Here is a 25,263-nt window from a genome sequence, read left to right as displayed (position 1 = left end):
GCTGGGATTGCAGGTGCCCACCACCACGCCTGTTTAATTTTTGTATTGTTAGTAGAGATGGGGTTTTACCATGTTGGCCAGGCTGGTTTTGAACTCCTGACCTCAGGTGATCCACCCACCTCGGCTTCCCAAAGTATTGGGATTACAGGCGTGAGCCGCCACACAGGGCCTGAGACCAATTTCATGTAGATGGTTAGCTTCTAAGTTAGTCTCCATCTTCCAACTGAATCACTGAGCGCAGGGTGGAGCCCATTAGCAAATAGGACCAGAGAAGGATTTGCAGCTTCCAGGATCTTGTACTTACAAATGTGAAAAGCAGGTGTAGCTGGAAGGCAGCATGCTTAGGTCTCCCCAAATCAAGGTCCCATTTTTATACTGGGTCCTTGGTCCCCACAAAGAAAGAAGCACCACGAACAGTGCAAAGGACAGTGTAGTCCACTGCAAGGACATCCCCCCAAGGCTGGTGGGCAGCCCCATGCCAGTAACTTATTTTGTGATCAACCCATTCCCCACGGGAGTCTTACCTCGGTCTCAAGTCTTTCCAGCCTCTAGGTATCTAAATCACACTTTTCTTTCTTTTTTTGAGACAGAGTCTCTTTCTGTCGCCCAGGCTGGAGTGCAGTGGTGCGGTCTCAGCTCACTGCAACCTCCACCCTCCGAGTTCAAGTGACTCTCATTCTCCTGCCTCAGCCTCCCAAGTAGCTGGAATTACATGCATGCACTGCCACGTCTGGCTAATTTTTGTATTTTCAGCAGAGATGGGGTTTCACCATATTTTCCAGGCTGGTCTTGAGCTCCTGGCCTCAAGAGATCTACCTGCCTCAGCCTCCCAAAGTGCTGGGATTGCAGGCATGAGCCACTGTGCCTGGCCAAATCACACTTTTCTTAGCTAAACATGCAAAGAAATAAGTCGCCTCCCTGCAGCAATAACACTCATTGTAAACACTGTCAGCCACCCCCAAAATGGCAGCCCTCATCAGTGACTTGTCAACCATGGCACATGCAAAGGTCGTATTCTGTCACGGTACTAAGTAATCTCTGGTACTCCCAAAAGCCTAAGCGATCAGGGAAAGCAATGCAAAAAAGTCGAGGTTTAGACCCCAGAGAAACCTTCCTATGACTCTTGGAACGCCACGAGGAAGGCAGAAGACCCCCAAAAGGGGGTGAGTGACACCTTTTCCTGTGTTCCTCACGGAGTTGTGTTAGTTTGTTTATGTTGCTGTAATTAAATAGCTGAGACCGTTTTTTTTTTTTTTTTTTTTTTTTGAGACGGAATTTTGCTCTGTCGTCCAGGCTGGAGTGCAATGGCGTGATCTCGGCTCACCACAACTTCTGCCTTCCGGGTCCAAGTGAGTCTCTCGCCTCAGCCTCCCCAGTAGCTGGGATTACAGGCATGTACCACCACGTCTGGCTAACTTTGTATTTTTAGTAGAAACGGGATTTCACCATGTTGGTCAGGCTGATCTTAAACTCCTGACTGACCTCAGGTGATATGCCCATCTTGGCCTTCCAAAGTGCTGGGATTATAGGCGTGAACCACCATGCCCAGCCAAGACTGGGTAATTTATAAAGAAAAAGGTTTATTTGGCTCATGCTTCTACAGGCTATACGGAAAGCATTGTGTTAGCTTCTGCTTCTGGTGAGAACACAGGAAGCTTCCAATCATGGTGGATGGTGAAGGGGAAGCCAGCGTGGCCCATGGTAAGAGAGGGAGCAAGAGAAAGAGGGCAGGAGGTACGGGCTCATTTTAAACAACCTGCTCTTGAGCGAACTAATGGCAAGAACTCCCTCATTACCACGAGGATGGCACCAAGCCATTCATGAGGAATCTAGCCCCATGACCCAGACACCTGCCATCAGTCCCCACCTTCAACAGTGGAGGTAACATTTCAACATGAGATTTGGAGGGGACAAACATCCAGACTCTATCAGGGTCTCAGGGGCACAGGAAGCCTCCTCTAGATTCATTCATGTAGCATCAAAGATGGCAAAAGGAAGGAGGAGCAGAAGTGGAAGGAAATGGAAGAGCAAGAGCAAAAAGCACGCTAACAAGACCCAGGCACAGGGGCTCATGCCTGTAATCCCAGTATTTAGGGAGGCTGGAGCCGGAAGATCGCTTGAGGCCAGGAGTTTGAGACCATCTTGGCCAACATGGCAAAACCCCATCTCTACAAGAAATACAAAAATTAGCTGGGCGTGGTGGCGTGTGCCTATAGTCCCAGCTACTCTGGAGACCAAGGCAGGAGGATACTTTGATCCTGGGAGGTCAAGGCTGCAGTGAGCCATGATTATGTCACTGCACTCAAGCCTAAGTGACAGAGCGAGATACTGTCTCAAAAAAAAAAAGGAAAAAAAATCAAAATTATACCAACAAGTAAGACACCAAACAGAGGGATCAAACATAATTTTTAAAAACGTGTTTCAGTTAACTGAAAAAAAAGTGCCAGAAACAGGATAAAGGCCTTCCCCATTTTGAAAAAAATTATGGCCTGAATATTAGCTTTTAATTAAGCTGACTTCTGATTGTAGAGCTCTAAAAAAAAAAAAAATCTTCTTTCCAATTATAATTCCGCCTCAAGCCATTTTACTTTTGCATCTGTTGCTAGCTGGACTTCCGTCATCCAATGGGCAACCCACAGAAGCACTGATCCTGGCATTTTTGGGGCATCCTGATACTCACGTCATGGCCCAAAAGTGTCCAAAAGGTGACCGCACTGCTCCACATAGAAGTGGCTGGGTACCCTGGGATGTGCCCCATGGAGGCTTCATTCCCTCTGTCTGTTTCTTGTCTCTCAGCTCCTGGCTGGATTGCTACATGTTCTACAGTGAGCAGTCTATGCAAAAGGGAGGAGGGAGCTGGGTAATTTACAAAGAAGAAAGGTTTATTTGGCTCATGCTTCTACAGGATATATGGCCATAGAAAGGCTGACAAATCCTGTTTCTCAGAGAGAAACATTCATAGGGACTTACGAACAGAAGTGGTGTGTTGAGGCCATGCAACAGTGGATTTCCACACTGACCTCCAAAAACATATCATTTTGCTAGCAAACTTTTAGGATAAAACATGTGTAGCTGGTCACGCCTCAGACTTTCTTGCAAAACTCATGACCACTGAGGATGCTAGTAAGCATCTTGATAGGGTTATCTATGCTATGGGCATAGGACTCCTGGGCTCAAGCAATCCTCCCACCACAGCCTTTTGAGCTGCTAGGGCTATAGGTGCATGTCACCACATCAGCTCATTTTTAATTTTTTTTTTTTGAGACAGAGTCTCACTCTGTCACCAGGCTGGAGTGCAGTGGCATGATCTCGGCTCACTGCAACCTCTGCCTCTCAGCTTCAAGCGATTCTCCTGCCTCAGCCTTCCAAGTAGCTGGGACTACAGGCATGAGTCACCACGCCCAGCTAATTTCTGTATTTTTTTTTAGTAGAGACAGGGTTTCACCATGCTGGCCAGGGTGATCTCGATCTTTGGATCTCGTGATCTGCCCGCCTCGGTCTCCGAAAGTCCTGGGATTACAGGTGTGAGCCACTGCGCCCAGTCCATTTTTAATCTTTTGTAGAGACAAGGTCTTGCCATGTTGCCCAGACTGTCTCAAATTCCTGGCCTCAAGTGATCCTCCTTCCTCAGCCTCCCAAAGTGCTGGAATTACAGGCATGAGCCAGGGCAGCTACTTCTTAGCCATAACTCCACACTACCAAAGCAGTATCACTTCTTTTAGTGGATACTACCTTATGTGGTAGAGGTGACAGTTATACCCATTTTACAGATGTGGAAACTAAGACCTAGAGAGTCTGACCCCTGGGTCACAGAGCTGGTACGTGGCAGAGCTGGGACTTGAACTCAGGACTCTGTGAGTTTAAATCTCTTACATTTAATCAGCATAATTCTAATTTTAGATAAACATTTGGCTTCTTCAGCTTTAACATGCTTGAGAACAAAATTCTTCTCTTGATTTATCCAAGATGCCCCGATGCCCAAGCAGCATATCTCTGGAGGCCATGGCATTGCATTCACGATGCCAGGCGGGGCTTTAGTCTTCAGTATTTCATCCACTTGTAGAAACGATTATCCCCAGAAAGTTGACCTGCATTTTGGGCTCCTGCCAGAAATCAAGGCATGGTACCATCTGTAAGAGATAAATAAATCAAAATATCATCAGCAGAGAAGTGTGTGCCATCTGCTGCCCCGTCAGTTGAACTGGCAGAGGCCTCCGGAGAATCCAAGGAAGTGCTTGCCAAGGCTCTGCCGCCAGCCCAGATAGCGAGGGGAGAAGCTTCACACAAGATCTGTTGGCATTTTTTCCCCTAGCTGAATTCCTTGAATCTAGCCAGCAAAGGTATATGAACTCTTGCCCTTGCCTAACAGTGAAAATCATTTCTCATTGGCTGAATTTGTTGGGGGACCAGGACCATTTCTCCTCTGCCCACCCAGCAAGTTGAAAGCACCCAGCTATAAAGAAAATTAACTGTGCACCTGCCAAAAAGCTTCGCTGCTTGTGGAATCTGGGTCTCAGAACCAGAGTCAAACTTTGAACCAGCCAGATTGGAGTCTGCTTCGCTGGGCATGTCTGGAAGGCTGCTGGGTTCTCCTGCCACGTGTGGGGTCTCTGGAGGGCGTGTGGGACTTCCCTTAGAAGGAGGGAATTTTACTAGGACCTGCCTACTCTGTTAAGATGTACTACAGAGGAGTAGCCAGACCAAAGGCTCTGCGCCAAGCTGTCTTGATTGGAATCCTGGCTCCACCACTAACTGTGTGGTTAGACAAGTGATTCACTCCATCTCCCTCTGCCTCAGTTTCTTTTTTATTTTTCTTTCTTTCTTTTTTTTTTTTTTGAGAGAGTCTCACTCTATTGCCTATGCTGGAGTGCAGTGGCCTGATCTCGGCTCACTGCTACCTCCGACTCCCAGGTTCAAGTAGTTCTTCTGCCTCAGCCTCCCAAGTAACTGGAATTACAGGCCTGTGCCATCGTGCCTGGCTAATTTTGCATTTTTAGTAGAGATAGTGTTTCACCGTGTTGGCCAGGCTGGTCTTGAACTCGTGAACTCAAGTGATCCGCTTGCCTCAGCCTCCCAAAGTGCTGGGATTACAGGTGTGAGCCACCGTGCCCCACCAGCCTCAGTTTCTTCATCTGTAAAATGGGCACCGTCGTAGGAGCTGCCTCATAGGCTGTCGTGCAGATTAGCAACTGATGCACGTACAGCACTTAGAACACACGTTGGTGTGTGTGTGATGCGTGTCAGCACGTGTTAGTGGTTGGCTGACTTTGTGAAACTGGTGCTACTGCCTCTCTCTGTTGACCCTGCCTTCTTCACCTCTCCCCACCTCCTGACTCTGCGGAAGCCTCAGCAATACCATCTGGCAGGTTATGGAATTAAGTCACGATCCTCAGATCCAGCATCCGGGGATTCAGCCAAGGATGCTGGGCTCCTCTGTGACCCCCTCCTCCCATCTCACTGCCCACATCTCTGCTGCCAAACAAGACCTGGGCGCCCAGTGTCCATGCCAAGGGTAACTTGGCAGACTCTCAATGCTGTGCACACCTTCTGCCAGCATTGGGCATCTGCCTCTGGCCACCCCCCTTGATTTTGCCTGTGGCCCTGCCAGGTTCCCCTGACCTGCTCAGGCTGAAGTTGCAGAATTACAGCCTTCTGCTTCTGGCTTGGGAAGATGCCCGGGCTCTCCTTGGGAGGAGTGGCATGTGTCTCTAACTTAGGATCCAGGGAAGGAATTTTTTAAAAGTACTTATGTATGGAGCCAAGCACAGGGCAGGCATTTTCACACACCCTCTTCCATTTCACTTCTCTTTCTCTCTCTCTCTCTCCTTTTTTTTTTTTTTTTGAGACAGAGTCTCACTCTGTCGCCCAGGCTGGAGTGCAATGGGATGATCTTGGTGGCTCACTGCAACCTCCACCTCCCAGGTTCAAGTGATTCTCTTGCCTCAGCCTCCTGAATAGCTGGGAATATAGGCACTTGCCATCACGCCTGGCTAATTTTTGTGTTTTTAGTAGAGACGGGGTTTCACCATGTTGGCCAGGCTGGTCTTGAACTCCTGACCTCAGTTGATCCACCCATGTCAGCCTCTCAAAGTGCTGGGATTACAGGCATGAGCCACCGCATCTGGCCTTTCTTTTTAAAAAATGGAGTCTTGCTATGTTGTCTAGTCTGGACTCAAATGAGTCTCCTGCCTCAGCCTCCTTAGTAGCTGAAACTACCAGCATGAGCTACCATGCCTGGCTTGTTTGAATCCTTTCTGCAAGTGTGGAAGGAAGGTGCTCTGATTTCCATCTGGCCAGCAAAGAAAAGGCTTAGAGAGGTGAAGCCACTCACCTGAGATCACTTGGCTATGAGAGGCAGAGGATGGATTTGAACTCACGTCCTGTGGCTTCTGAGCCTAGACACCTCCGTGTGCTGGAGCCTCCAGACCTGTGATGAGTGATGTTGAGGGTGTGAGTGTCAAAACATCGAGCCGATCCCTTTCCAGATGTTGCCTGAATTAAATCCTAACTGAAGACATCTTGTTTTAAAGCAATGACCTTATTTAGCCTTCCTGGCAACCCCAGGAGGCTGGAATAGTCAATCTCAATAGCAAACAACAACAAAAAAGAACCCAATCAAATAAATTAAAAAAAAAAAAATTTACTCCCAGTCCCACAGCTAGCAGGTGGCACAGTGGGAATTTTATTTATTTATTTATTTATTTATTTATTTATTTATTTATTTTTTGCGACAGAGTCTCACTCTGTCACCCAGTCCGGAATGCAGTGGCACCATTTGGCTCACTGCAGCCTCTGCCTCTGCCTCCTGGGTTCAAGCAATTCTCCTGCCTCAGCCTCCCAAGTAGCTGGGTTTACAGGTGCATGCCACCACGCGCGGCTAATTTTTGTATTTTTAGTAGAGATGAGGTTTCGCTGTGTTGGCCAGGCTGGTCTCGAACTCCTGACCTCATGATCCACCTGTCTTGGCCTCCCACGATGCTGGGATTACAGGCATGAGCCATTGCGCCCAGGCAGCACAGTGGGGATTTGAATTTGGATCTGTGTGAAGCCAGAACCCAGCTTTTTGCTGGGGAGCACCCCCTGCCTGGCTTCCTGGTGACTCTGGTGTACCCCGCACCTCTCCTTTGCCTTCACACGGGAGCTTCTTTCTCAATTAGAGCAGACCTAGAGGAGGAGACTTGGGGTGGAATTCCTGGAATCAGGCCCGAGTGGTGAGCCAGAGTGAGGCAGCTGTGACCCAACCAGTTCTCTCTGCGGTGAATTCCTGGAAGCCTCATTTCTGCTGAGGGCCTGTGCCAGGCTTTCTGTTTCATGACAGTCTCGATGAGCCTGCTGACAAGCTCAAGCCACTGCACTGAGGGCAATATCTGAGTGATGCCTCCCTCCAACCTCAGCTCAGCCAGAGACCCCGGAGACAGTGACTCAGAGGGGTTAGCAGTGAGGGGAAGTCAGGGCTCCTGGATTTTCTGTTTGCTTCTCATGCTGCAAAAAGCCAGCTGCCTTATAAGGTGAGGCCACAGGTTCTGGGAAGAAATGACCTTCCATTTGTCTTTTCTGAACAGGTGAACACACCCCTGAAAAACATATTTTAGGTCTAATTCTGAGATTTGTTTCAAAATAACCTCATGGTGGTAGGGACAGTGGGGTGTAGAGGTGACAAGACTGGCCTTGAGTTGACAGATATTGAAGCTGGGTTGGTGACATGGGGCTTTTTGTCCTAGTCTCTCTACTTTTGTAAAAGATGAAAATTTCCCATAATAAATAAAATAAAATGTTTAGAAAAAGATATTTTGGAGATACCTGTTCTGGCCATGGAATGACTTCTGTAATGTGTCCTTGTCCCTTCTTTGTTTTTTTTTGAGGCAGGGTCTCACTCTGTTGCCCAAGCTGGAGTGCAGTGTTGCGATCTTGGCTCACTGCAACCGCCACCTCCCAGATTCCAGCGATTCTCATGCCTCAGCCTCCTGAGTAGCTGGGACTGCAGGTGCACGCTGCCATGCCCAGCTATTTTTTTGTATTTTTAGTAGAGATGGGATTTGACCATGTTGATCTCGAACTCCTGACCTTAAGTGATCTGCCCATTTTGGCCTCCCAAAGTGCTGGGATTTCAGGCATGAGTCACCACACTTGTCCTGTCCTTGTTCCATTTCTGACCAAGTCAGTCCCCTGGATGATAACAGCCTTGGAAAGACAAAGACCTGAGGCCGGATCCTGATTCTACCCCATAGTTGCCGTATAGCCTTGGGTAGGTCACTCCGCCTCTGTGAGCCTTAGTTTTCTCATCTGTAAAATGGGAATGGATTCAGACCTCATGCCATTGCTGTGATGGACGCCAAGTCCTTTGCATGGGGCTTGTCCTGAACTCTCTTTCGGGTTGTAGGATCCTGGTTCTAAGGCAACGTGACAAACTCAAGCCTGGGGTGGGATCTGCTTCCCAAGGTTGGCTTAGCAGAGGGGCCAAGTGGTGCTCAGGGTAGCACAGAACAATATAATGAGTGATATTGCAATCAAACACTTGGGAAATTTACAGTGGGGCAAACGTTTCTTCCGGATAGAGCAAGTGGTTGGTGAACAAGGGAGGCTTCGTGGCGGGAGAGGGGGGTGGACATTTCAAGCTGGATCTCGAAGGAGGGGAATGGTTGAGACTTAGAAAAATGGAGAGAGAGAAGATGTTGAGATTAAGAGAGAAGCAAGAACAGAGACCCAGTGGTGGGAAAAGGCCAAGTGCAGATGTGACGGCTGAGGTGACCTCCTGATCTCCAAGTTCGCTGCTTTGTGGCAGGTGTGAGGCTCCATGTGGCTGCCCCATGGCTGCTGTTGAAGCCTCCAGCTCTTTCTCTGCTGGTGTAGACGTCCCTTTCTGTCTCTTCTGTCTTAGATGGCTCCCAAGATTCAATTTCTTTTTCTTTTTTTTTTTTTTTTTTGTGACGGCGTTTTGCTCTTGTTACCCAGGCTGGAGTGCAATGGCGCGATCTCGGCTCACCGCAACCTCCGCCTCCTGGGTTCAGGCAATTCCCCTGCCTCAGCCTCCTGAGTAGCTGGGATTACAGGCACGCGCCACTATGCTCAGCTGATTTTTTGTATTTTTAGTAGAGACGGGGTTTCACCATGTTGACCAGGATGGTCTTGATCTCTTGACCTCGTGATCCACCCGCCTCGGCCTCCCAAAGTGCTGGGATTACAGGCGTGAGCCACCGCGCCCAGCCCAAGATTCAATTTCTGTCTCACTGTGACCACATCTTCTGGATTCTGCAGGGTAGCACCCCACTCTGGTGGGATGCTTGAGAAAGATGATTTATGAAGTGCTATTCATTGCCTCATTCCACGATCATGTCAGCAGCACCGATCACTGCTCCAGGCTTTGAGGTTGCAATAGCAAACCAGACATACATGGTCATGAAGCTTCCAGTTGTTGCTGAAAATATGTGGCCTCCGTGTTGCAGAGATATTGTCTGGGCAGTATTATTACTATTATTTTTGAGATGGAGTTTCGCTCTTATCGCCCAGGCTGGAGTGGGATGGCATGATCTTGGCTCACTGCAGCCTCTGCCTTCAGGGTTCAAGTGATTCTCCTGCCTCAGCTTCCTGAGTAGCCAGGATTACAAGTGTGTGCCATCGTGCCTGGCTAATTTTTGTATTTTTAGTAGAGACAGAGTTTCATCATGTTGGCCAGGCTGGTCTCGAACTCCTGACCTCCGGTGATCTGTCCACCTCAGCCTCCCAAAGTGCTGAGATTATAGGCATGAGCCACCGTGCCCTGCCTGACTGGGCATTACTTAGAAGAGCCAGGGAACGTCATTTTTTTGGCAAGAGAATTACTGATATATACACTTTAACAAGAGAACGGAAGCTCTGTGAGGGCAGGGATTTTGTCTGTGTGGTTTGCTGTTGTATCTCCAGCACCTAAAAGCAGGACTGGCACATAGTAGGTGCTTAATAAATGTTGACAGGATACAACTGTGTGAATATAAAACATTGACATTGGTAACTTAAGAAAAGTGTGTACTTTTAGAGATGGAGATTAATTCAGACACCTTCAGATATCACTGCTTGACGTAGTGATTTTGATTCCTAAGATGGAGAGATAGAATATGAATTCTCAGCTGGGCACAGTAGCTCACACCTGTAATTCTAGCACTTTGGGAGGCCAAGGCAGGCAGATCACAAGGTCAGGAGTTTGAGACCAGCCTGGCCAATATGTCGAAACCCTGTCTCTACTAAAAATACAAAAATCAGCCAGGTGAGGTCGTAGGTACCTGTAGTCCCAGCTACTCAGGAGGCTGAGGCAGGAGGATTACTTGAACCTGGGAGGCGGAGGTTGCAGTGAGCCGAGATTGCACCACTGCACTCCAGCCTGGGTGACAGAGCACAGCTCCATCTCAAAAAAAAAAAAAAAAAAAAAAAAAAAAAAAAAAAAAAAAAAAAAGGATTTAGGGCATGCAACCTCCAACCTGGTCTAAACTGTGCTTAAGTCCACAGTGCTCACAGAACTACTGTAAATAGATCCCAAAGTAGAGGAAAGGCTCCTTGCACATCCTGTAGAGGACACAGGAACTAAACAAGTCGACAGATACATACCCAGGACAATTTCAGAGCATGATGGTGGTCTCACAATGAAAGAAAAGTAACACAGGTGCAGGCATGAGCGTGACGGGGTGAGGAGGGGGTGAGGACCACCTTAGGTAGGGCAGCGTGCCAACTCTTCTCCATCCACCCATACATGTCCATTCCCTATCCTTCTCTGTGCCCTAGGAACTGCCTGGACTCTGTGCCCATTGGTTTTGGTCAACAGGAGGAATCTACAGGGAATCAAGAGGGCAGAAGGAGAGAAAGATTAGGGCATTCCCTTCTCTCTCATCTTGTTCTCTCCCTGTTGAGGTTTTGACAGTGACTACATTTCTCTAAGGAGCGGCTCTCAAAGTGTGGTTCCCAGACCGGCAGCATCAGCATCCCCTGGGAACTCGTTAGAAAGACCGGTTCTGAAGTCCAAGCCCAGAGATAAGCTTAAGTTCTGATGCTGAGGCTTGCTAAGTTCGACTTCAGCTCGTGGCAGCAGCTCCTCCTCTATGGCTTCACCTCTTCCAGGCTCCTTCCCTTCCCCTGCCCTATCAGACCTGGGTTTCCCATGGTTACCAGCCCCTCAAGCCTGTCCACATCTCTGTAAATAATTTTTTCACTCCTCGGTCTTCAATGAGCCCCTTGGAGGTGCCATCTGTTTCCTGCAGGGACCCTGACTGCCCAGATGGCTACCATGTCAGTTCATCCCCATCTAGACAGGCACACCCTCTCCCAGTCACCCAGTCCCCAAAGGCACGCCTCAGTCATTGCTGGTCATCGAGATGGCTTGAGTTGGTGACCTTGAGTTGAGGCTGGGATTTCAGTTCTGTCTGTGTGTGCAGTGGTGAGGGGAATAAAAATGGAGACTTCCCTTTAGGCTGTGGTGGGTATGAACATGCTCTCTCGCTTCTTCTAGCCAAGGAATCCCCTATTAATGTATTCCTCTAGACCCGCTAGGATAGAACTCTGAGCTTCTACTCCCAGGGATTGCCAGAAATTTCGTATCCAGTTTTTGAGATTTCCTGTTAGCCCTGGGTTGTATGCAGTTTTCAGATCATTTGACAGAACACTCTGATCTTTCCCTACCCTTCCCCTCCCCACGGCTGGTGGTTTTCTGGCCCCATGGGCGCCATGGGACCCTCACTGGGTGCAAAATTTTGGCTGCACTAATAACCTCTGACCCCAAAGTCCAGCTTTCCCTTGACGTTTAGCCTTCAAGAAAAACATCTTTTAGGGTGCTGTGGATCCCCAAGCATCTTCTCCCCTTGGAATCTGCTGGCTCCCCTTTCCTTCTGCATGAATTCCCTCTGCTGTCCCCTCCCTGAAGCAGGAAGACATCACTCTCTTCTGGGAATACAAGGGGCATTTAAGGCGTCTCCTTCCTGGGGCAGGAGATGCCAGTTCCATTCACCTTGGCTATCTTAGCATCTCAAAGGGAATCAGATGGGGAGGGGGTAACGGGAGAAAGGGCATCTTCAAGAGGCAAAAATGAGGCTGTTTTCAGGCAACGTCGATGGGCATGGAGGAGACAATGGAAGGCACAGGGCCATGACCCAGCAGGGGCCCACCAAGTTGTCCAGAGCATTCCTGCAGCTGCCGCAGGCATCCTGGACTCCTGCCTCCTGAGCTGTCCCAGCCATACCTCCTGGTGGCTGACAATAAGCCCTACCAACTACCCTTTAATATGCATTATAGGAACACCAACATTGGTGATCTTCATGTTTTATAGGTAGGGAAACTGAGGCATCAAAGGTTCATGTTGATGTTACACATGAAGTAAGTGATGGAGCCAGGCTGCTCCCAGCGGGGAGCTCTGAACCAGTGCATGACCCTCGGCCATGTGCTCGTCTCTGATGGTACCTGCGTGTCACTCCTGTCTCCCACAGTTAGGCTGCAGAGGACTGTGTCTCATGTTTTCTCTGACCCCCATGTAGGTGAGAGTGGTGATGACAAAAGCCATCTCTTAAGTACCTATTCTTTTTTTCTTTTTGAGACAGAGTATCCCTCTGTTGCCCAGGCTGAGTGCAGTGGCACAATCTTGGCTCACTGCAACCTCTGCCTCCAGGGTTCCAGTGATTCTCCTGCCTCAACCTTCTGAGTAACTGGGATTATAGCCGCCACCATGCCTGGCTAAGTTTTGCCTTTTTAGTAGAGATGGGGTTTCACCACGTTGGCCAGGCTGGTCTTGAATCCTGACCTCAGATGATCTGCCCATCTTGGCTTCCCAAAGTGCTGGGATTACAGATGTGAGCCACCGCACCCAGCCCTAGGCACCCACCCTTTTCCAGGCACTGCATCTAAGCTCTTTGCCCATGTCGAGTCTTCACAAGACCCCTACAGGTGCTGTGCCTATTTCACCAACAAGGAAATAAAGGCAGAGAAAGATGGGACTCATATGTCAGGAGATGACAGAGCCAGCATTTGCACCCAGCTCTGCTGATTCCAGAGCTCAGACCCCTGACCAGTGAGCTCTTCTGCCCCATTAATGCGGTCCCCCGAAGGAGTGCCATTGTATGAGCCGTCACTAAAATGACTCACTGTTGTTTTTCTATTGTTGAAAGGATATTTTTAATAAGTCAGATTGGAGTGTGAGTCTTACCCTGAGTGCACATTAAAATCACCTGGGACCTTTTAAAACTCTACTGATATATGGGCCCCACCCTGACCAATTAAATCAGAATCTCTGTGAGTGGGGTCTGGGATTCACGTTTCCGGGATTGAGAACCGTTTAATTTGGTTGACCTAATAGGATTTTTCCCAGCTTTCAAGTTCTGTGGTTCACGAAAGGTATGCTGCCATCAGGTGGCGGTAACATGCCACAGCTCTACCATCTAATTGTCAAGCCTCAGTCTGAAGTGCCTGTGATTAAGAGCTAAGTGCACCTGTCTTAGGTTTTATGCCCAAAATAAATCCCTTAACTAAACATATAAACTTACTTGCCATTGATTTTGATATTTTATGGGTCACTTCTAAAAGCGACAAGCCAATATGGTGCCATTTAATACCTTGCTCATTAATCCTTAGATAATCTTTATCACAGAGCCTAGGGATTTGGAGGAAACACATCTCTTCTGTGTGTGAATTTCAGCTGTTAGACTTCTGGCCATGGAAGTATCCTGTCTTCCTCATGTCATTTCTATGACTTTTCCTTAAACCTCAGCTTTGACCTGCCTGGGCAGCATGGACTAAATTAATCGCTGCTTAAACTTCTTCTGTTTAGCCTTGTCCATGTAGCAGAAATAGAAGTGTGAGAGCCATTTATTTTAGCCCCTCATGGATTTTCTGTCTCCACGGAGGTATATTTTCAGGGGATTTCTTTCAGGACCCCGCCCCCCACCGAGCTGTCCATGGTGGGAACATCCGGTTCTAGTAGGAAATCCTGACATAGCAATGGGAGCAGAGAGCTGGGAAGATTGTGGGGTGTGGAGTTTGGAGTCTATAGACCTGGGTTGGGTCTTACTCCACTTCTTCCTTGCTGTGTGGTCTTAGGCAAGTCACTGAACGTTCAGACCCTCAGTTTGCTTGTCTTGAAAATGGAGATTCTCATTGAAGTTTGTTGTGGGACCAAAGAGAAGGCAAATACCCTTTCATGATAAAGCCAATCAACAAACTAGAAATGGAATGAAATTTCCTCAACCTGACAAAGGGCATATATATAAAAAAAACCCACAGCTAACCACAATTTTTATGGTACAAAAATGAATGCATCCACTCCAAGATCAGGGAAAAGATGAGGATGTCCACTCTTACCACTTCCATTTAATATTATATTGGAGGTTTTAGCCAAAGCAGTTAGGTAAGAAAAAGAAATAAAAGAGACCAAGATTGGAAAGGAAGAAGTAAAGTGATCTCTATTTGCAGATGACATGATTCTGTATATAGCAAGTTCTAAGAATCCACTAAAACTATTAGCATTAATCAATGAGCTCAGCAAGATTACAGTTTACAAATCAATATACAGTTTTTAATTATATTTCCATATACTGGCAATGAACAATCTAAAAATGAAATTTAGAAAAAAATTCCACTCATAATAGCATCAAAAATAATAAAATATTTAGTAATAAATTTAACAAAATAAGTGTGAAACCTATATTCTGAAAACTACAAAACATTGTTGAAAGAAATATGAATCTATCTAAGTAAATGGAAAGACATCCCATGTTCATGGATTTGAAGATTTAATATTTTAAGATAGCAATATTTCCCAAATTGGTTCCTACAGATTCAAGTTGTTCCCCTTTCAAAATTCCAACTTGCTTTTTTGAATACATTCACACAGTGATCCTAAAATTCATATGAAATGCAAGAGACCCAGAATAGACAAAATCATCTTTAAAAAAAGGCCAAAGTTGAAGAACCCACACTTCCCAATTTCAAAACTTACTTCAAAGCTATAGTAATCAAGACAGTGCAGTACTGGTATAAGGAGAGACATATAGATTAATGGAATAGAACTGAGAGTATAAAATAAACCCTTGCACTTATAGTCAATTAATTTTTGGCAAGGGTTCCAAGATAATTCAATGGAGAAAGAATAGTTTTTCAACAAATTCTTCTGAGACAACTGGATATCCATGTGCAAATGAATAAAGCTGGACCCCTTTTATACACCATACACATAAATCAACTCTAAATGGATAACGTACATAAATAGAAGAGTTAAAATTACAAAAGTCTTAGGAGAGAGAATAAGAGTGAATCTTCATGATCTTGGACTAAGCAAAGCCTTCTTAGATATGACACTAGTCCAGGTGTGGTGGTTCATACCTGTAATCTCAGCATTTTAGGAGGCTGAGGCAGGAGGATCACTTGAGCCCAAGAGTTCAAGATAGCCTGGGCAACATAGTGAGACCCCATCTCTATTTTTAAATTAACAACAACAGCAAAAGATATGACAACAAAAGCACAAGCAACAAAAGAAAAATAGATAAATTGAGAATCATTAAAACTAAAAACTTTTCTGCTTCAAAGGATGTCATCAAGAAAGAGAAAAGCCACACAGTGAGAGAAAATATTTACAAGTCAGGTATCTGATAAGGGACTTGCATGCAGAATATATAAAGAGCTCACCACCCATAATGAAAGGACAGATGACACAATTAAAAAATGGGCAAAGGGTCTGAGAAGATATTTCTGCAGAGAAGATATAGAAATGGCCAATCAGCGCATGAAAAGATGCTAAACATCATTAGTCATTAAGAAATTGCAAATTAAAACCACAATGAGATTCCGCATGGCACTGGCATGGATGCTTCTCATAAAAAAAAAAAAAAAAGGAAAAGAAAGATGAACAATAGCAAGTGTTGGTGAAGATGTGGAGAATCTGGAACCCTCATATGTTGCTGATGGGACCATAGAATGGTGCATATGCTTTGGAAAAAATTGTAGCAGTTTCTCAGAATGTTAAACATAGAGTTATCATATGACTCAGCAATTCTATTCCTGGGTATAGACTCAAGAGAAACAAAAACTTGTCCGCCCAAAAATTTATACATGAACGTTCATAAATAACCAACATATGGAAACAAATTGAAACGTCCATTTTCTGATGAGTGGATAAATAAATGTGGTATATCCACATAACATAATATTATTCTGTGATATAAAGAAATGCATTACTAACATAGGCTGCAAAGGTGGTTGGTCCTTAAACACATTATTCTAAGTAAAAGAGGGCAGTCACAAAATATTCTTGTATGATTGTATTGGATGATCATATCATTCCATTTGTATGATCACATTGTGTGTATTCTGATTCCGTTTATATGAATCATGTAATCTTGTATGATTCCATTTACATGAAATGCCCAGACTAGGTGAATCTATAGAGACACAAAATCGATGAGCTCTTGCCTAGGGCTGGAAGAGTTAGGGAAAATGAGTGGCTGCTAACAGATATGGGTTTCTTTTCAGGGTGATGAAAATATTTTAAAATTGATTGTAGTGATGGTCACACAGCCCTGTGAATACACTAACAGTATACTGAAAACCACTGAATTGTACACTATATTTTATTTATTTATTTATTTATTTATTTATTTATTTATTATTTCTTATTTATTTATTTTGAGACTGAGTCTCACCCTATCACCCAGGCTGGAGCGCAGTGGTGTGATCTCGGCTCACTGCAATCTCTGCCTCCCAGGTTCAAGCGATTCTCCTGCCTCAGCTTCCTGAGTAGCTGAGACTACAGATGCCCGCCACCACACCCAGCTAATTTTTGTGTTTTTAGTAGAGACGGGGTTTCATCGTGTTGATCAGGCTGGTCTCGAACTGCTGACCTCGTGATCTGCCTGCCTCAGCCACCCAAAGTGCTGGGATTACAGGTGTGAGCCACCATGCCCAGCCTCTTATTGTGTTTTTAAGTTTAAGAAGGGCTCCTAATAGGTAAAAGTTTGCAAGGCCAGCCAATATTTTAATGCGGCGTTGGGTGTTGGTCTGAATTTGGCCATTACATCTCCTCCATTCCAGCAATATGACATTACAGAAAGTTTAAAACAATTCATCCAAAATCCATCCACTCAAAACAACACTTTTTATTTTATTTATTTGAGAGGAGTCTCACTCTGTCACCCAGGCTGAAGTGCAGTGTCATGATCTCAGCTCACTGCAACCTCTGCCTTCCAGGTTCAAGTGATTCTCCTGCCTCAGCCTCCCAAATAACTGAGACTACAGGCATGTGCCACCATGCCCGGCTAGTTTTTGTATTTTAAAATCAGAAATGGGGTTTTTCCATGTTGGCCAGGCTGGTCTCGAACTCTTGGCCTCAAGTGATCCTCCCCTCTCGGCCTCCAAAAGTGCTGGGATTATAAGCATGAGCCACCGCGGCAGGCCAACACTTTTTTTCTTTAATCCTCCCTTCTAGTTCTTGGCTGTCAGCAAACATCTCTTTCAGTGGGTTATACTCTCAGCATCTCTAACGTGCTATGTGGCCCAGGCTGGTCCCTCAGCTGCCCTGGGCCTTATCATCTTTGTCTGCAATGGAAGACATGAGTCCTCCATCTCAGTACAAAGCACGATGGGTGAAGCCAGAATGCTGGAACCACAGAGCAGGATTCACCCATGTGTGGCCTCATGATTCTTCAGGAGTGACATAAATGAGAGAGGAGGCACCTCCTTGACTCGACACTAAAGATCCTTTGTGATCTGACCCCTGCCTTCCTTCTCAGACTCATCTCCCAGCACTGCCTCCGTCTCTGCCTTTGCCTGATATGGGGCTGGCAGGAGGTTCAGGAGCCCAAAGGGGCTTCAAGAGACCTTCTCGGAGAGCTTAGGAAGCTCCAAGCAGACAAATGAGTTGAGAATGCTGAAAGCTTCTAGATCGTTTTCACTCTTCAACCCACATTTGTTCCGTTTTGACCCAATCTGTCTTTGTTGGGACCAGTGGTAACATCCTGAAGCCAGGGGCTGCAAACTCATCCTAAAGTTCATCCAATGTAGCATCGCAGGGGCCATCTGGGTGGTTCGGGCGAGGCTGGGGTAGAACAGTGGTGGGTGTGGGGACTATGGCAAACCTGAGAGCTTGCAGGTGCCTTATCTGAAGGAGGCACAGCTGCCTGGCTCCATGTGATTGCTGCTGTGTGGGGTTGTGGGCTCAGCACAGCCAGATCTTCTGATTCTTTTTTTTGTTTGTTTTTTGAGACGGAGGCTCCCTCTGTTGCCCAGGCTGGAGTGCAGTGGTGTGATCTTGGGTTCAAGTGATGCTCCTGCCCTAGCCTCCTGAGTAGCTGGGATTACAGGCGTGTGCCGCCATGCCTGGCTAATTTTTTTATTTTTAGTAGAGACGGGGTTTCACCGTGTTGGCCAGGCTGGTCTCGATCTCTTGACCTTATGATCCGCCTGCCTCGGCCTCCCAAAGCGTGAGCCACCACACCCGGCCCAAAATATAATTTTAAAATGATTTTTAAATTAAATTAAATTTTATTTAAATTTAAATTTTTTGGCAGGATGCAGTGGCTCATGCCTGTAATCCCAGTACTTTGGAAGGCTGAGGTGGATCACTTGAGGTTGGGAGTTCGACACCAGCTTGGCCAACATGGAGAAACCCCATCTCTACTAAAAATACAAAAATTAGCTGAGCATGGTGGTGGGTTCCTGTAATCCCACCTACTCAGGAGGCTGGGGCAGGAGAATTGCTTGAACTCAGGAGGTGGAGGTTGCAGTGAGCCAGGATTGCACTCTAACCTGGGCGACAGAGTGAGACTTTGTCTCAAATACAGTACAATACAATACAATATTTAAGTTTTGTGGATACACAGTAGGTGTATATATTTATGGGGTACATGAGATGTTTTGACACAGGCAAACAATCCAATTACACTCTTTTAGCTATTTAAAAATGTACGGTTATGATTGGCTACAGTGCCCTGTTGTGCTAGTGAATAGTAGGTCTTATTCATTCTTTCTGGGTTTTTTTGTACCTATTAAGCATCCCCACTGCCCCCTCAGTCCCCTACTACCCTTCCCAGCCTCTGATAACCAGCCTTCTACTCTCTATGTCCGTGAATTCAATTGATTTGTTTTTTAGATCCCACAAATAAGTGAGAACATGCAAAGTTTGTCTTTCTGTGCCTGGCTTCTTTCACTTAACGTAATGACTTCCAGTTCCATCCCTGCTGTTGCAGATGACAGCATCTCATTCTTTCCATGGCTGAATGGTACTTCATAGTGTACATGCCCCACTCTTTATCCATTCATCTGTTGTTGATGGCTAGGATGCTTCCAAACCTTGGCTCTTGTGGATAGTGCTGCAATAAATATCACAATTTTTAATTAATTAATCAATTTTTATTTAGGAAGGGGCTCATCAAGACAAAATGGCCCAAGGCCCTCCGGTACCTCACTGCGGCTGTGGATGCTGATCTGGACATTACATTTCCCTCTAGCCTTTGCGGAAACAATGTAACATTCAACAAAGTTTAAAGCAATTTGTTCAAAATCCATCCACTCTAGCAGGCTGCTTTCTTTTCTTTCTTTAAAATCCTCCCTTCCAGTTCTTGGCGGTCAGCACATTCTCTTTCTGTGAGTTACCATCTCAGTGCCACTACCTTGTACCTGAGACTCACACACACAAAGGCAGACTCAGAGGGTGACCACGGGCCCCATAGAAAACCCAGGTGCTGTGAGAGTCACAACTGCAGGAGTATATTCCAGGCAGGGAACAGCATGTGCAAAGCCACAGCGGGAGTCACAACAGCAGGAGTATGTTCCCGGCAGGGAACAGCATGTGCAAAGCCACAGCGGGAGTCACAACAGCAGGAGTATGTTCCCGGCAGGGAACAGCATGTGCAAAGCCACAGCGGGAGTCACAACAGCAGGAGTATGTTCCCAGCAGGGAACAGCATGTGCAAAGCCACAGTGGGAGGCTGCACAGGGGTGAACAAGGAACGGGGACAGTGGGAGAGGGGAGCAGGTGGACAGGCCCATCATGGCCTGTTTTGAGTCCACATAGGGGAATTTGAACTTTCTCCTTTGGGAAATCATCAGAGAGTTTCAAACAGGAGTAAGCTGTGTGTGTGCGTGTGTTGAGCGTGATCAGAGCTGTGTTTTGCAAAGATCCCTCCAGCCATAGCATGGAGAATGAATTGGAGAGGGGCCAGAGTGGAGGCCTGCGGAGGCCAGTGAGAAGGAGCGTGGATTCCAGAGGGAGGCTGTGGAAAGGGACCCAGTTGCTATTGTGGAGGTGGAAGAAATGGGCCTGGATGGATGGGGTCAGGAGGTGGGAGAGTTGGTGGTTTTGCCATCCACATTTCTGGGATGTTGGGCTTCTAGGAATCAGGGCTGGAGAAAGGGGCCACTGGGCTTGCGTCAGAGACACTGGCTTGCTTCAGGGCTCATGGGACAGGGGCAGGCAAACCTTGGGAGTCCATGTACCCTCTTGCATTCTGAAAACCTTTCTCTTCTTTTCAAAGGTGAAAAATGCCGCAGCTTCATTGACCTGGCCCCGGCATCGGAGAAAGGTGAGTGTGGCCCCAGCTCAGCTGTGGCAGCTCTGCCCTCTCTGGGGACATCTTTCCTGCCTTGGTGCTCCCCAAAGCCCTATGATAGTGCCTCCTTCAGCAACTCTGGACAGCAGGGCCCTGGAAGCCAGATCCCCTGTTGCAAAGTCCTGCGTGTCTTGAGCTCTCAGTAGAGTGGGAGAGGCTGGTGGAGGGGACTGTCTGTCCTCCCGGTCTGATGGAGCAGCCCTCAGCGTCACCACCCTTCCATTCCTTCCAGTGCACTCTGGGACTGACTGTGGGAGGGATGGTGGGAGTGTGGACATTTGGTTCAGGCAAGATGGGTGTTGGAGTTTGCCTCCGGCTGTAGGATTGGACCTTGGGGGAGGGAAGGTACCTGGCCTGTGTCATGGCACAGGTGTGGGGAGAGCCAGTCAGACTGGATGATGCCATGCAGAGAGGGCTCACGGGTGTTCAGTGCCCAACAGCAGAGGCTCTGAGCCCACAGAGATGTTCAGAGCTGTGTAAGGCAGTGACTGGATTATCAAGGGCAGGCCACAGCTTGAGTGGAGGGATAGCAGTCAGGATTAGGTCTAGCTGCAAGTAATAGTGACCCCAAAGAACGGATTTCAATGGAGAAATTTATTTCCTTTATAAAAGTTTGAAAGTAGGCAATCCAAGGTGGCTCTGCTCCATGAAGTCCTCAGGATCCTGGCCCCTGCCGCCCTCTCTGTTGTCCCCCAACCTTTCTCTTCATAGTCTAAGATGGCTGCCAGAGCACCAGCTATTGCATCTGCATTCCAGGCAGCAGGATGCAGGAAGGGCAAACTCTAAGGTTCCCAGAAGTTACCCCACAACACCTGCATGTATCTCCTTGACCAGAACTAGTTACATGGTCACACCCAGCTGGAAGGGAGGCTGGGAAGTGTGATCCTGGGCAATGCTGTGCCTAGCTGAAAGTGAGGGGTTTTGTTATTATGGAAGAACAAGAGAATGGACACTGGAGGAGAGCCTGCCACAAGGACATGGGGGAGCATGGCTGCCTCCCCACCTGCCTACTCCCTGCCACCCAAGAGAAAGGCTGCCAAGAGAGAAACATGGATGCATGTCTCCTCAGGTAGCCTGGAGATCAGGAGAGGGCTCCAGGCTTAAAAGTCAGGGGAGGGGAAACTGAAGCAGAAGGGCACCATATGTCATGGAGGCTGTTTTGCAGACACCATCTTCCTGGAGTGCTCCAGTCAAGTGGCAGCTGGTAAGGTTGAGGGGCAAGAGACAGGGAACCCACAGGGCCCTCAGTTCTCAGAAAGTGACAAGGACTCCCCCACCCCACCCAGCATGCTCTTGGTAGTCAGGACTGCCTCCTCCGTTTCCTTGATGTCCCCACGGCTGTGTCCTGTTTAATGACCACATGTGGCCATCTCCAAAGCATTTGGCTGGGGTGCTCAAGCCACAGCTTCCAAGTTGAAATCACCGGGAAACACGATGATGCGGCCATGCCATGGCTGAGATGTGTTGAGCAGTTACTATGTGCTGGATACAGGGGTAAACACATTACAAGCGTCAACTGAGAAACCTCCGCACCACCCCGTGAGGAAGGGGCTGTCCATCTCACTCGCACCTGACAGATGAGGAAACCAAGGCTTAAGGAGATTAAGTCACTGAAGTCTCACACCTCATGAGGGGCAGAGCCGGGTGAAATCCGGGCCTGTGCTTGACACCTCTCCGTTGTCGGCAGCCCTCTGGGATGTACATCCCATAATTCCCAAGGCCTTGGAGCTCTGGGTCAACTTTGCTCCAAAGCTGGCTTCCAGGAAGCGGGGCCTGTGTGTGTGCACATGTGTGTGTGCATGTGCCACAGGTGAGGGTGAGGGTGCGTGTGCATGAGTGACTGCTCCTATGAGTGTGTGTGCGTGCCTGTGGATGAGCAGGGTGAGTGTGTGTGAACACGGGCATGAGGTGTACACATGCGCACACAGAGTGCAGGTGCCTCGTGTGCCCATGTGTGCCTAGGGTGCGCACACACGGGTTGTGTGCTGGTATGAGTGCATGTGTGGACGTGAGCACGTGTGTGTGTGCGTGTCTGTGTATGGTGGCAGGTGGGTGGCCTGTGACCCTCCCAGAAAGTGTCAGGTCTTTATTTTGCTTCTTTTATAAGAGCCCCAGAGAGGCTGTATCTTTGTGTTTTACTGGCCTTGTGGTTTTACTTTTAAGGTTTGGCAGCCACACTGAGAACCTTCTGGCTGTGTATATAAAAATGTTTACAAGGAGGCTGAATGGGCTGGGTTTGCCACTGAGGGGCTGAGCGATTTTCATGTACTTGCTGTCTCTCAAACACTGTAGCTCTCGCTTGGGATCGGCAGGGTTTGGTCCAAGGCAGCCCGTGCGGCCTCTCCCCATATATCCGGGTCCAGCCCTTCCAGGAGACACCCACAGTGATGTGGCACCCTCAGACCCATCCATTTTCTCCCTGCACACACAGCACAGCTTCTCTATTTCACAGAGGAGCCTGAGGGCAGCGAGATGACGGACTTGTTCCCAGCCACACTGGGAGTGGGGGGTTGGATGTCTGCACCCAGCTGTGTTCTCACCCAAGGGATACTCTTTTCCCATGTTATGGCTCCTGCACCGGCTCCCTCTGGGACCTCCTTCCTGGTGTCTTTCTGGTCCGCCACATAGGATAATCACGACACTGTCACTGACTGGCCTTCATATAGTACTGACTGTGTGGCAGGTGCATCTGAGAACTTTGCACACATTGGCTCCTGTAATCCCCATTTTACAGGTGAGGAAACTGAGGCACGGGGCAATCATACAGCTGGGAAGTGGGGGAACTGGAGTTTGAACCTGAACAGGCTGGCTCTTAAATGCCTGGTTCTCCTGCTGAAAAGCTGAGGGCTTCTGAGGCCTGGGGGATACCCATCCCCCTTCATCAGCTGAGGTCCAGTGAGTGCTTCCTCTCCTGCCTCCAGCTCCTCCCACCTGGCAGACTGCAGGCACCTTTTCAAGATTTCAAGGCCCTTCTCAAATGCTACTTCCACATTCCCGTTTTCTCCAGCACCCTCTTGTCCCTGCTTACCTGCCTTCTCCCTCCTGGCAAAATATTTGCCCGTCATCAGCTTCTTAACACCGCATCACACATTTTTCTTTGTTTCCCCGACTATTCTAGTTTTGTGTTTTTACGTGGGAAATGTCTTTTTTGTTTTATGCTACCTTAAGCTACAGCCATTTCTTGTCTTTCTTTCTAAGGCGTCCTTTGTCTCTTAAAACCTCAGTCATTTATTCACTAGGGCAAGAGTCTCCTACCAAATAATTGTGACCCACAGGATGATCTTAAAACCTGGTGCATTCATTGGTCAGTGAGACCCACAATAGTGTTATGTAATGAACCATCACACAACTCAGTAGCGTTCACGAAGTTCTTTTTTTTGGCTCACATGTCTGTGGGTTTTCTTGGGTTTAGGTAGTGTAGAAAGGCTTGGTTCCAGCATATAGGCTGGGCTCACCCCGCCCCACTTATGTCTGTTCAGGTAGAGAGGATAGCCTACTAAAGAGCCTGGCCGAAATGCATGTCAATACATGATAGTCCATGTTGCATTGCTGTAAGCACCTGAGGCTGGGTAAGTTATAAATGAAGAGGTTTATTTGGCTCACAGTTCTTGCAGGCTGTACGAGCATGGCGCCAGCACCTGCTTGGCTTCTGGTGAGGCTTCAGGAAGCGTTTACTCATGGTGAAAGATGGAGGGGGAGCAGGCATGTCACATGCGAGAGAGAGAGTGAGAAAGAGAGGGGAGGAGGTGGCAGGCTCTTTTAAACAAGCTTGGTGGAGCTTTTTACGTGGTAATGACAGAAATGCAAGATGGGGAACCAATTGCACAAGCATATTTTAAACCTTTGTTTGGATCATATCCACCAACATACCGTTCATTGGCCACACAGCCAGTCCCATGGCCAAGTCCAATATCAATGGGGCAAGACGTATACAGCTCACATGGAGGTGTGGGTGGAATGTTTGGAGTGAATGTTTGCTGATCAGTAATTTAAGTGGCCACACCTGGACCTGACCACAGGTCTCAAGGATGACTGGCTGCTGGAACCCGCCTGGCTGGATTTCTGGTCATGAGTGTGAGACTCATTAATGTGCTTGTCAAGGTCTCCTCTGGTCATTGTCAGGATCTTTATTTCTCCCAAAGTGACCTAAATATTTGAGTATTTATTTATTTTTTTATTTCTTTTTCTTTTTTTTTAATTGTATATGTCCAATGTCCACTCGGAAAGTATTTATTTATAAACTGGCTAGCATCAGACTGCTAAATGGTCTATTACTTCTTCCTGCTCTGAGATCAAAGAACTATTTTATGTGCACAGCCTTTGGCCAACTTGCTGGTTAAAAATAGTTAACTATTAATTATCATGAAAACTTCCAGATTAGCCAGCTAACATTAAACTTTCTGGTTTCAAAAGGAAACTGTTCATCCTTTTTGGAAGTTATTGGCAAACATGTAAATGTTCTCTCAATGTCTTCAAAGACAACTGGCTAATCATGATAACCCTCCCTCCTTTTTCCTTTCCTTTCCTTTCCTTTCTTTTCCTTTCCCCTTCCCTTCCCCCTTCTCTTCCCTTCCCCTCTCCCTTCCTTTCCCTTCCCCTCCTCTCCCCTTCCCTTCCTTTCCCCTTCCCTTCTTTTCCTTCTCCATTCCCTTCCCTTCCCATCCTTTCCTCTCCCTTCCCCTCCCTTCCCCCTCCCTTCTCCTTCCCTCCCTTCCCC

The 25,263-nt window shown here is 47.4% G+C and overlaps 1 protein-coding gene across 4 annotated transcripts in view; it reads left to right on the top strand.

Moving 5' to 3' along the window:
* GSG1L (GSG1 like) overlaps positions 1-25,263 on the top strand; it is a 269,677-nt gene that overhangs the window by 76,951 nt on the left and 167,463 nt on the right. For all 4 annotated transcript variants that reach the window (XM_032243035.1, XM_032243034.1, XM_032243033.1 and 1 more), the window contains exon 2: positions 20,472-20,519. In XM_032243035.1, coding sequence (XP_032098926.1) covers positions 20,472-20,519 — 48 coding nt within the window. The remainder of the gene's footprint in view (positions 1-20,471; positions 20,520-25,263) is intronic.

Source organism: Sapajus apella, unplaced genomic scaffold (genome assembly GCF_009761245.1).
Source record: "Sapajus apella isolate SASKATOON/1434 unplaced genomic scaffold, GSC_monkey_1.0 scaffold51, whole genome shotgun sequence".
NCBI classification, from domain to species: Eukaryota; Metazoa; Chordata; class Mammalia; order Primates; family Cebidae; genus Sapajus; species Sapajus apella.
The sequence above is the reverse complement of the archived record's forward strand: the minus strand, read 5'-3'. Positions and strand labels throughout refer to the sequence as shown.